This window comes from Protopterus annectens, chromosome 12.part0 (genome assembly GCF_019279795.1).
Source record: "Protopterus annectens isolate FY-2018-M chromosome 12.part0, PAN1.0, whole genome shotgun sequence".
NCBI lineage: Eukaryota > Metazoa > Chordata > Ceratodontiformes > Protopteridae > Protopterus > Protopterus annectens.
In genome coordinates this window covers 210,323,029-210,336,816 of record NC_056746.1, presented here as the reverse complement: position 1 = coordinate 210,336,816, position 13,788 = coordinate 210,323,029, and the positions used below count along the sequence as shown (strand labels likewise).

Genomic DNA, 13,788 nt, shown 5'->3' with positions numbered 1-13,788 from the left:
TGGCATAGCTGGCACTACCTCACATCATCATATCTCTCCCTCATTTGTAGAGTCAAGATAGATTTTCCAGTGACCCTGTAGAAATGTGGCTTGAGAGAAATTAGCCTGTCTGGGAATACATTAACCCATACCCTGTCTTGAGATCCCATCTGCATTGGCATTGCTGACCTTGCTAAGGTACTGCACTAGGTGTGTATATTCAGGTTTTCCAGTGAACATGTCCCCAGACTTCTATAACACTGCCCGGATTTCTCCAACTGGGTAGGGGATAGCCCCTGGGACACTGCTATCCCTTCCACTGAGGTGTCAGTCTGATCCTCACTGAGGAGATCAGTCACCAGATCCCCCTCAGACTCCTCCTGCCAACCACTGCAAATACTTAGCATAAGGGCCTTCCTATCATGGTAAGGCTTCATCATGTTAACATGGTACAATTTGTGCCCCTGCCTTCTGCCTAGCAGTTCTACCAATTAGTTAATTTCACTGACCTTCCTTACCACTTTGAAGGGTCCTTCCCAAGCTGCCTGCAGCTTATTGTGTCTGACAGGAATGAGCATCATAAGCTACTGTCCCACAGCATACTCTTGGGCTCGAGCACTCCTGTCATACCAGACCTTTTTCTACTGTTGGGGCTCCTGGGCTCCTGGCACATTCTCCTGGGCCAAGCCCATGGGCTCCCTAAGCCTTGTCCTGAGGTTTAGGGCATTTGTCACACAGACTCCTTGTGGGATTAACACTAACCCTCCCACTCATCACAAATCAAATCTAAAGGCCCCCTCACCCTATGCCCATACAGCAACTCAAAGGGTGAAATACCTTTGGATTCCTGGGGTACCTCTCTGTATGCAAACAGCAGACAGGGCAAATATTTGTCTCACTCTCTCTTAAACTGTTTTGCAAATACCCATAGCATGCTCTTTAGTATAGAGTTCTACAGTTATAATTCCTTTCAGTTTGAATGATCAGAAAACTTATGTGAGTAGCATTTAAATGTCTGAAACAGATTAATTAGTTTTTGTTAATCGTATACAGTAGTGTATCAGTCAATATTTTTAATTCATAAGTTGTAGTAAACAAATATTGATACATTTTAACATATTGTAACTATATAAAATGTTAAAGAAGTGTATGTTGTAATTTTCAGTATTATAATCTCAAATACTAGTTAGTCTTTAATTAATATGAGAAAAAGAAAAAAAGAATATAAAATGTTAAGAAATTTAGTATTTTAACAACACTAATGATAAGTTTCTTGTTTAATGATAGCTAGGATATCAGTAAATCAACTTACTTTACCAATATCAGCAACTCCAATTTGCAACACATGCCCAGAAGTCTTTTCTGCAAGATGTCTGTATATTGCAAATTCTGGGCTATCTTTACTTTCACAAAGTCCAGTAGCAAGAACAAATACCTGAAAAAGTGCAGAAAAGTAGTTGTGTAATACATCCACTATAGTATACTGCTTTGATACAAACTGAAAAGCTCTTTTTATACTTTACGTACTCTGGGCTTCTTCTCTTCAATTAATGAATCGACGCTACGCTGAAGGTCAACATTACTATAATCTTTTGCAGAGGCATCAGTCAGGACCAGTATAAATGAGTGCTGTGGTGACATTTCTAAAGCCAGCTTCAGTCCTTGCAGGAATAACTCTGGACAGTCCCCACCACCATTAGGATTAATTTTGTCAAAGAACATAGCAAACTCATCTTTGGACTTTGTAGATCTGCTGGGACCAACCTCTAAGAAATAACATTAAAACATCTTTACTTTCCAATAACAAATGTAATGATAAATATTTTGTAATGCAATCCCCAATCATTTTTCATTTTTATGTATTGCATGCTTAATTATTGTACATAACTTTGCATTAAATGACTTGAGTACTCTCTGCAAAATACACACAAAATTATGACAACTTGAATTAGTTATATTTTAACTTTTCTAGTTGTAACATGAAACAGAAGTAAATGGAAATATTGTATTTACAATGGCAGTCATATTATAAAACATCCAGTATTGGAATATTTCAAAAGTTCTGGGCAGTGTCAAAAGGGTTATAGCTCATGTCTTGTTTTCGCTTGCTACCAGTTTGGTTGAAATGCCTCTTTCATGTCTTCTCTTTTGAAATGTTGAAATTTCTGCTCAGAAAGGAAATGACTGTCACTGTATCAAAATAACTGATATAAAAATAAATACATATAAATATATGTGCATAAATAAGCCCATCTAGATAGCTATGGGCATGAAGTGAAAAAGGAAATCAGCTCTTGGTGCTCTTTGCATTATGGATTAGTATTATTTTGGAATCTTTTCTAATATGCCTCAACATGTTTAACCATTCAGCTATGATCTTAATTTTCAACCACTGTTCTTCTTCCCACAATGTTACACAATATCTCATTTTAAATATCCTTTAAATATCCTTTCCATCACCATCCCCACTTACTTAAAATTGTAATGCCTTAAAATCTATACTTTGTTTTAATTTTTTGGGATAGCACTCCTTTCATTTTTCATTGTTTTTGTAAGATATCCTTGATTTTTCCTGAAAGTTTTATTCTAGCTCTCATAGAATTAGTGTTTTTCTGTCAAATAATTGACTATTATATCCTGGGATTCAGTGAAGCTTTCTCCAGCAATTCTAATTGCCCAACAAGGTTTATTAATTGTCATGAATTATAAAAATTCAGACTCATAGACATTGACATAGTTGCAATTTGAAAACCCTTGTTAATAGCTGATTGCCACTGCTCTGAATCGAACACTTTACTGCTAGACCTGACAGTACATTTACTCTCCCTAGCATCATAATAGCACAAGCACAACCCTGCAAGCACACACATGCCCCCCACACAAACACACACACTCCCAGACATTCCTCTCCCAAACACACACACACACACACACACACACACACACACACACACACACACACACACACACACACACATCTAGTCTTACCATCTATACCTATCTTCCATACTGCAACCACTCAAGCAGGCATACTCACACAAACATAAATTCACAAATCCCTTTCAAACTCCCCTAGTGTGACCATCCAGATAAACACACAGTAGCACTTGCACAGATACACACGTGCGCGCGTGCGTGCACACACACACACACACACACACACACACATTTATGTAGCTTCATTTATTTCTGCACAGACATGTCCACACATGTCCATATACCTAAACACACTCAGACACTAGTACCACCACATACCCCCATAGCTTTGCTGGATTTTATTGCACTATAGCTACCTTTATAAGAATGAATGGGTGACCACCATCTTTTGACGACATTCACTTTTTCCTCCTAGAGTAACATTTTACTCATCAAATCATTTGACCAGGCAAATTGAGAGTCAAAGACATCCCGAGGGAGGAACACATAGCTAATTAGCAGTAGCCATTCCCCTGAACTGCTGCATTAGCATGCAGTTTCATCTGGGAAATCACATATGTGATGAAGCCCCCATTAAGGACAAACCTCAGTGGTAAAGCAGTTTATGAACCAGAAGGCTTTAGTATGATACAAAAACCTTCTAAGATGAGGCTTATGCATCACACTAAGCCTTTCTGAATCTCAGAGAGTGTCACTAAGTGCATCAACTAGAGGTCTGGTCATCTTGTTCTTCATTAAATGAATCATGTCATTCTTTTAATTTTAAACAACTGAAAGGAACAGTTAAAACTCCCTCATTTGGGGCCTTTGGCCATCAATATGCTAGGTGTTTTGTCTTGATACTTGATTTAAGAGGTTGAGAGCAATGCAATGGACTTTCAAATTATACATTTTGCTTTTTGTCGCATATTTTCTAAAAATTAAAGACTTTCAGAAGCATGGAAAGCCCTGAACTGTGGGAAATGAGATTCTCATCAAAAAGGAGAAAACCTATTTTATTTCAATTCAGCTTGAATATTTTCACTTGTGCTTATAGTGGCATGAGTGGTGATATTGTTTTTTTTGTTGTTGTTGTTGTTTGTTGTGTGCGTATGTGTGTGTACTTTGCATTTTTTTCATCCTTTATCTGTTTGCATTTTTTAATTTGTTCTTAGACCTTAGTCTTCTAGCTGCATTTGCAGGTGTGGGAGAATTTGTAATTACTGCAAGAACTGAACATCATGTTTACATTACGGGTTGTATTTTGAACTCAGTCTGCATCTTAGACTTTTAGTTTAATTTGCCAATGTAAGAGAATTGTGAACAATTGCAGGATCTGAACCTCATTTGGCCATTTGTCACTGAATTCTTCCATAAACAGTACTACTGGTAAATCTCTACCTAGTCTGGTGCCTTAGACTATAGTCTGGATTGCAGCAGTGACAGTATTGTAAATTTTGTTGCAAGATTTGTGCTTCTGTACTTCTACAGCTGTTTACAGTCCAGTTTTGCTGCTAGAGTCTTACAGTCTGCTTCTCATTTTCCTTCTTAAAGTTGCATTCCAGTGGCCTTCTTTCTGTTACAGTTATGTTTCCATATTCTTGTGTTTGCCCCAGTACTGCTATACATTCTGTTCCCTACTGTTTGTACACTAATTACATTTTTTCCCTGCCCCTACTGTAAAAGCTAAGGTTTATGAAATTCTAACCTCCCTGGGGTCATTGACCTGTAGCTCAGAGTCATAGGACTAAGAGAACTGTGACTTGCTACAGGTTCTGAAGTCACAAAGCTCCAGTGTTTTTTATCTGATTGGATCCCTCTCTAGCTATTCTGATATAACTAACACAACGCTATGCCTACCTTAGATCTTTTGTTCAAGACTCTGAGAAGGTGTGGAAAGCTTTGAACTGTGAGAAATAAGCTTTTCATTAAAAAGGGAAAAAGAAAAAGTAGCACTGAGCTGTGGTCACCTCACCACCAGCACTGGACTCACTCTATACTGAGTTGTCTGTCCAAGACTTTTTGTTTCCTTTAAGAGACCTGCAAAACCTATACAACCTTAGAAATACAGGTTTGAGGCTAAAATAACCTGAACCAAATGCAGATAAACACAACTTCAGCTGCAGTAAATCCCCACCAAATAACAAGGCATTTCCCCATGCCCTAGCAGAAAGCCTACCCAAACAGTATCCTAAACAAAATGAACTCCAAGCATTTATAGTCACCCCTGCCTCCCCCCACAAGTCATTCCTTTCAAAACTATGGACCAGTATTTTCCCACAACTTCCCTAGCCAGCCTGATTCAGATGCATCTTGACACAGGGTAGAAATTGCCTCATACTATCTGATGATCATCTAGTACTCAAACAGAATAACACAGTGTGTGAGAGATATACATATATAACATCCTTGGGAGTCAAAACTCTCACAAACCATCAATGCAGAAACTAAAATCATCAGCAGTACACCAGACATCACCAAGGCCATCACGATACACATAATTCATATGCAGAGGTTCTAAAGATTAACTTGACTAAATTTCAAAGCCCTCCAAAACACAACACAGGCACAAAGCACACGCAGCAAGTTGTCTACTGCCTGATGTAGCACAAAATGACCCAATGTGATAGATATTCAGCCCATAAGGCAGGCATATATGCAACCGCAGGCATCTACACAACCAAACATTCGAGTTATAGGTAACTCCATTGTAAGACACACAGATGGTATCTCTTACCATGCTTAGCAAAGAAATAGTGATGGTTAGTTGCTTGTCTGTTGTCAGGATCCATCCGATCACACAAACACTCAAGTCCTTTGAACAACAAGTACTGGTATGACTCTGTCATAGTACATGTGCATGTCAATGACTTCAGATGTACCTTCCTAAACTATATGAAGACAGGTATGATGGAGCTCTCAAAGTATGTGTCCCAGGCAGGCATGAGCCTAGCTTTGAGCAGCATTCTACCTTCTCCAAAGGATGATGCCACAATATGAGTCAAACATATCTGACTTCAGTAATTGGCTAGGTTTTTGGTGTCATTCAAAGGGGGTCCAATATTTGTCAACCTGGAAAGATATGATGAAGAGACCATGCTGCTTTGCCAGGGATACCGTACATCTGTCCCCTCTATGGCTTCAATTATTGGCCAAGACTTGTCCATCCCATAATGCCTTTTTTAAATTATGCCATCCTGATAAACCTATCACAATAATGAAGATAGCAAAGGAAAATATGAAAACTATGAAAATATGAAATATGAAAAAGAAACTCTGCTGCCTACAAGCCATCCTCACCCTGGAGGCTGCAGAAGTCTGTGTAGTCACTGACACATGGTTTAAAATGGTGTAGACCACTCCAGTTGTGCAGGGTTATAACGCCTTCCTCTCATTTCAACCAGCTACTGCACAGGAGGGAAAAAAGCTGGGCATATCTTAATCTTCATCCAGGAGAGAGTCACATCAAGGCTGATAAAGCAGAACGATGCACCAGAGCTTCTTTATGTCCAAATAATCATCAGAAAGGAACTGGAATCACTCAGTATTAAACCCAATACCATTTTCCTAGGTGGTCGAAACTCTCCCATTATAGTATAGGACTAGTGCACAAGCACAGAGATTCCTGAACTTTGTCAATACAAATGCCCCGTAACAATTCGTCAGAGTACCCAAGAGGGGGAATAATGTCTTGATCTGGTCTTTACTAATATGGGCCATATAAAACCATCACATGCATATCTTCAATACTTGTCAGGTCTGACCATAAAGCCATCTCCTCTGAAATGAAATTGAAAACAAAGACCCCTTCTACTCAAGGTACCTCTAGAAATTTCTCTAAGACAAGCCACCTATTCGTAAGTGATACATTCGCAAGCTTCAGATCATGACCAAACATACTTAACTCCAAGTTCATGAAGCATACACCACCGCATTATACTAAGATATAAAGAGATGCCTAGATGCAGCCATACCCTGCAGGAACAAGTGCAAGGCAAACCTCAGAATCAAATTCCTGGTTGAAGTATAATATCAACAAGCTTTACAATAAAAGGAAGAGAATTTTAACTAAAAGTGAGATGATTAACTTCCAAAATGATAGAGCCCTTTTCATTGAAATAAACAAATAACTCAGGAGGTTAATAAAATCCAGCAAAGCCAAGTCTGAGACTAAAATAACCACCTTTGCCAAACACAATCACAAGGCCTTTTTTAGGTATGTTTCTAATCTCGGAAGCACAATGCAGAAATGCACTGACAAGATTGTAAATAATGTTTCCTACTCTGAGTTTGAAGATATAGTTACCCTACTGGACAATAAATACTGCTCAAACTTTACCCCCAGCTCCCCTCTATATGTCCCACAAGATATACCTGAAATGTACTTACCTCCATTTATTACACAAGACCAAGTCCTGAATGTGCTATAAAAAGCTAAAACTACTGCATCAATGGGTCTTGATAATATCTCTGGATGCATCTTAAATAGCATGAAGCAATATTTAGCTACCTTCATAACAACACTATTCATTCTCAGCCTTCATACAGGTTTCATACCTAGTGAATGGAGAACAGCTACAGTCATTTTCCATGCATATAAGAGAATCTTTCAGACACCTAGGAAATTACAGATCCCTACATTTGAACAGTCTCATATGCAAAGCCAAGGAAAGTATTATCATTGAGCTAATCCATAAGGACATAGGGAACCTCCTAACACTGGAACCCTCTCAATTTGGATTCATCAAGGGCAGGTCATGCTTACTCAACCTGGTGAACTTTTTTGAAAAGGTCACCAAAGTAATAGATGAAGGAAAAATGGTTACTACCACATGTCTTGACCTGGGCAAGGCTTTTGGCAGACTCTCTCACTTGGGCATAGTAGTAAAGCTAAATAAACTTGGAATAAACCCCTTTGTCCCCACTTGATTGCTAATTGGCTCCCAGATAGAACACAAAAGATCAAAACACAGGAAGTTACCTCCCCAAAGAAAGCAGTCACCAGTGGATTCCTCCAAGGTCTGATGCTGGTACCTCTCTTGCTTGGTATCCACTTCTCTGAAGCCAATACCAAAGAGCTCTGATTGATTATGTTTGCAAATGACTGCAAGCTAGAAGCAGTTAGTGAATCCTCAAATGATTTAGCCATCCTGCAGTAAGGTTTGTCCCAAACAAATAATATTTGCCAGAATCATGGACTGAAACTAAATTCCAGAAAAATGTATTATCATATCCTTGGGAAGCCATCTACCTCAGGGAACTACCACATTGACAATACACCCCTGAGAGTTGACCCAGTTGTTCAGGATTTGTGAACTTATGCGGATAGTGACCTAACTTTTGACCAACATGTGTCGACTGTCATAAGTTCTTCTATAATGCACAGATTATAAACAAAGGGATTGCAACTAGATCTAGAGACGTCATTGTCCTCCTTTGCTCAGTCCTCATTAGGCCAGTCACTGAGCATAATACCCCCTCTGGCATGTATCTGTCCAGACATGCAACAACTGGAACAAACAAAAAGATACATAATTAAAAGGATACAGGGCCTAAACAATATGTCCTACACTGACCACCTCAAAGCACTGTCACTATACTTGGTATCCTACAAACTGCTAAGAGGCACTGACCCAGTACTGATGGATTTGCTGCACATCAGCAAGTCAAATGGCTTCAGAAATACATGGTTCAGGGATCTAAACCTCTTCTGTAACATCAGCAGAATGGTTTGGAGGGACAGGTATAGCACACAGAGGATACCACAGCTCTGGTAATACTCCCCATCCATGTAAAACACGGCTCATCCCTAGGGTTGCCACCCTTAGTTGTAGGTGAAACTGGACCAAGTCCACACCCCTTTCACCTCTCCTAACCCCACTCATCTCCTCCATTCTCCCTGCCCACTTTCCAACCTTTTTGTGATGTTAAATATAGACTCCTCTTTGGCCATGTTTATTAATCTCATTCATTTGCTTTACATTAGTTGCAATTTGTATGCATGTATACTAGGGTTGCCACCCCTTCGTTTTTTTTTCTGGACTATCCGGAAATCAAATTGATTTTCCGGTAGTTGGGAAAACACTGTACAAACTCCAGTATTCTGTTTCAAAAAAAGGAAACAGACTATCAGAGTTTGTAAATCGGCTGATTTACTATGCTTTTTTACAGAGAAACATAGTAAATCAGCTGAAAGGAGGCAGCAGGAATGGAAAAAGAGGGCTTTCCCTGCCAGGTGATATCATAGTGATGTCACAAAATGGGTGGAATGTGGGCAGAAGAGAGGGTGGGCAGGGTTACTGGCAATGCGAGAGGTGCGGCCTTACTCCTTTTAGCCACAATGATAGGTGGCAACACTAATGTATGCACAAAGGTATGCATTTATTTACTTACCACATTTTAATGTCCCACCAGAATGCATCATGCAGAGAAACAAAATACCAGGGATTATTAAAACTCACTGGTCAGAATGAAAACTAAATGCAATATTTAAAATGTATTCTAGTTTTGCCAGGTATTCAGCAAACCAAAATAAAATAGAGGGGAAAAAAAGTGATACTTCAACTACTTTGAACCATAAGAAGAAATCCCTACTATTCATGAAAGCCATTTATTTGTATTCTACATGAGTAAATGAATCTACTAGGTTTGTAATTTACCAGTCATGTTTTGTTATCTTTTAGTGTAGGTAGTCATCAAACATTATACATGACTCTGCCTTTATTAGAGCTAAGAAACAGTCATTTTTAAGAGAACTGACTACCAATTAGTACTAAAAACCTTTTTAGTGCATTTCTTTGTCAAATCGCAGCTAATTGTAGGTGGAATGTTGTAAGGTTTTGCTGTTGCCGCAGTACCCTTTGATGGATGCTGATGGACAACATTCCCTCGGACATGAGCACTACAGTAAAAGGAGGAGTTGAACAGAGTTTCATCTTTAATGCACATGGAAGTATAGTTGAGGGTACATACCGTCAGGGCATGCTTGCTCTCCTGCAGAATATAAAACTTCTCCCAAAGCAAATTTTGTCTTCCTTGCATTAATTTAAAAGAGAATTATCCTTCTCCAATTACTACATAATATTATTCTCCTGGGATCTCACCAAGAATAGAATAGAGAGTCGGGGAGGAAGGATGGATCCATGCAATTAGAGAGTGCCTTTCAATTAACACTGAAAAGATGCTTTTGTTCCTGACAAGGCATGCAAACTGAAGAAAATATAAAATAAAAAGTAACTTAATAAATATTTTTTTTATCCCCGCTGCCTGCCAGTCATCAACATTCACATGATTTACTGGCCTGTACATTTCAGAAATGTCGTGAAAGACAATCATGGGAAGCAATCGTCCAGGCATCCATTGGGGTTTTTATTATGTTATGGTGCTACATTCTGCTCAACAGTTGACATGCACACTTGCAGAAGGGAGAGCCCGCTATGGCTTTCTTTGGGTGTGTGTGCCTCCATGCAGATGCCCAGTGAAATATGCTATGTGAACTTGGTTTAGCAGAGCCAAGTGCACATCCCCAGATCATATGTTGTGCCTTTCTCTTTCTTTAGGCATTGCCATGTTAACAGGCTGGAAGATGGGTGAGCAGACATCAGCCACTTACACCCATTCTTTTTGATTGGCTCCTCCATTTCCTGGGTCACTAATTCATTCAGGTTCATCTAGGTTAAACCATGGCTTTATTTACTTGTGATATCAGCCAACATAACCTAACAAATGACTTTTGACAAATACTTTCCAGCTGTCATACCTGGATCATTGAATTCCACCATTGTATAATCTCGTACACGACAAGGAAATTTGGCCACCACTTGATCCAGAAACTGTCTGTTGACCAACTTCAGCTGCTTTATGTCATCTGACATGGAGCCTGTTGTGTCCACCAGGTATGTGAGTGATGGTGACTCTGTTAGCAAAGACAAAAAACAGATATGTATAAATATATATATATATATATATATATATATATATATATATATATATATAAATAACATTTATAACATACATTTTAAATACTTTCAACCAAATAATTACAATTGTGGTAGTGCAAAGTCCATCTTTGTGTACATAAGTACCACATTGTGTCTTATTAATCACATTTTTCATAGAATAACCTAAAATTCTACTTGGGATTGTTTACATGATTATAAGTGACTTTTTTCAGAAAACGTGAATGTCAATTCAGTTATGAGATCACTGGCTAGCAATTAATATATTATATGATGTCATAAGATAAATTGCTTTCTGTATGTTTGAACCCTGCTGCTCAAAATAAATTGCTATTATATCATCATCTTTTGGCCCCTAAATGTGCTGCAGTGGCTAATGAATTTTTTTTTTGTATAATTCAGAGAATGCTTTCCATTCAATGAAAATGTACAAGATCACCTAATTACAGTCTGGAATTTTTCCTTTGCACTGAAGCAATAACCAAAGTAACAAACTGCTACATTTTTCATCAGTACTCAAATAATGTCATCAATATTCTGAAAAAATAACATTTACGTATAGGTGCTGTAAAATTGTAAATCTATGTAAGTCACTCAAGATACAAACATATATACAAATGCATATGTGTATACAGACGCATGCACTCACACACATACACACACACACACACACACACACACACACACACACACACACACACACACACACACACACACACACACACACACACACACACACACACACACACACACACACACACAGACACCATGTAACTATGGGCAACTTCTTATGCAAATCACTAATGGTAGAATTAAGGATCTTCGGTGTCTGAAACTCAATAACTACAGCAAATTAAACCCTGTCTTGTAGCAATATATTGCTATAGTGTTTTGGTGATATCTAACATTTTTTGCAGTATTAATATGTATTCAGTAGACCTACACTATAATGACGGCCTGAAAACCAATACAATCAGATGTCTACATCAAAGAATCTTGGGCTCCTATCTATGATTTTCAAGTTGTAAATATGATTGGCTAAAGGTAAATTGATTCATTGAGTTTGGTATATTTAAATAGATGTTACAGCAGTTGTGCAATATGTCTGAAGCATTCTAGCTTGAACACGAAAGTGCTTACTTGGTGTACTGTTTTTATATCTTTTTTGTATTAAAATGAATGAAAGTGTTTTCAGTTCGTACCGTGGTGTCACCTCAAGAGTTATTTGTCTTTGCAAACTACATTTTTTGGTTGAGGTGCTTTATCCTCTGACTCCCGTGCTTTTCTCTTGTTTTGCAGAATACCCCAAAATGAAGGCAGCTATACTGAAACATGCTGAGCAATATAGAAATGACACCGAAGAAGCCAAGGGATAATATTGGCCAACAGCACTCGGATCGCCATGTGGTAGATGTTCGTGCTCTCTGAGTGAGGGCAGACAAAGAAGAAGAGAAGCTGAATAGTTTGGAAAATGTCAGCTGGCATAACAATTTAAGATTCATTGGTCTGCCAAGAGGCAATAAAGGCAATGAAGGGAGTGGCTGCCTTCTAGAATTTACTAAAAGGAAATTCACAACTTTCTTAAAAGATGTAGCTCCTGGACATGTGAAATAATACAGTCATATTACACAGAGATTCAAATCTGACCTTCCATGGCACATTTTATTTTAAGGGTACCCCATTACTCTGCATGGGAGCTTCAGCTATAAAAAGCATAGGAATTGCCTGAGCAGGTGAAACTTCAGAGGCTGCATTCCGAGGATCTTATAGGTTCATATGTTCATACATGACTATTATGCTATCAACCCCTGGGGGTATTTTTAAGCCTAGCCTTGCTTCTCAAATGTGTCTGATAGGTTGAAAGTCTAGGGTTGTTTATGGGTTATATGTAGACTTGGGCACAGGTGGTCAAGCATTTACAGGGCGCCTGTATCTAAACATAGGTGCCAGACCAGGGTAAATTTATGATTCCCCATCCACTGGTCCAAGTTACACTTGAACTGGGTTAGGGAAGAACTGTGCTTGACATGAATGGGAAGCCTGTTCCAGAGAAGGGGTAGTCTCTGACACACATACCTGAGTCTCCGGTATGTCCTGTTTATGTCACATGCAGGGTTTAGGTCCCTAGATTGGTAATTCTAATGCTATTTGTTTTGTAGATGTGCAACAGATCCATCAAAGTCAGATCAGAGGATGCTTTGTAGGCCAGGTATAGATTACCTCTCAGCAGCCTGTGGGATACTGAATGCAGGGACAAGGTTTTGAGATGGTCTGCATAGGACATGCTGTTTACATCCTGTATTATTTTAGTGAGGAACCCCTGTGGACACACTAGTTATTGAATATGCCTGGTCAGGTACATATGAAAGGGGTGTTTTGCTTAATAACTGATGTGATGAGGGCCAGGTACAGATCACAGACATAGAAGAAATAACCTTATTTATAAGTCGCGCAACACAGAACAATTTCCTTTCCACCATAGACACATGCTGGTCAAAGGCCAGGCTACTCTCTACATGCATTCTCAGATCCCTGACTACTGGATCTACTCTTAGGGGTTTACTGCCACTGTGGTAGTTTTTAGGGCATTGTTGACTTCCCAAAGGGTACTTTTTATGTATTTCTTGGCATTGAGTTTTAGACTGTGGTTATGACATCAGTTATTTTTCTGTCTCGTACCTTCTTAAAAGGTATCTGAGTCATTAGGGGATTGTATGAGTCCACACAGTTTGCAGTCTCTGAAAACATGGTCAGACAGAGGCCTTGATGATGGCCTTGATCTCAGAGAAATTGATGGTAAAAAGGAGTGGCCCTATCACTGAACCCTGAAGGACTCTGCTAGTGACTGGCCTATTTGTGGAGGTAGATGCCCCTATCCTAAATTCTTGAGTCCTATCTGCGAGCCAGCAGGCTATCCATTGGCTGACATAGGAGT

The 13,788-nt window shown here is 39.0% G+C and overlaps 1 protein-coding gene across 1 annotated transcript in view; it reads right to left on the bottom strand.

Annotated features, from left to right (window-relative positions):
- LOC122816453 (uromodulin-like) overlaps positions 1-13,788 on the bottom strand; it is a 559,619-nt gene that overhangs the window by 376,052 nt on the left and 169,779 nt on the right. The window contains exons 4-6 of the mRNA XM_044089260.1: positions 10,655-10,810; positions 1,507-1,745; positions 1,292-1,414 (exon numbers count right to left, since the gene is read on the bottom strand). Coding sequence (XP_043945195.1) covers positions 1,292-1,414; positions 1,507-1,745; positions 10,655-10,810 — 518 coding nt within the window. The remainder of the gene's footprint in view (positions 1-1,291; positions 1,415-1,506; positions 1,746-10,654; positions 10,811-13,788) is intronic.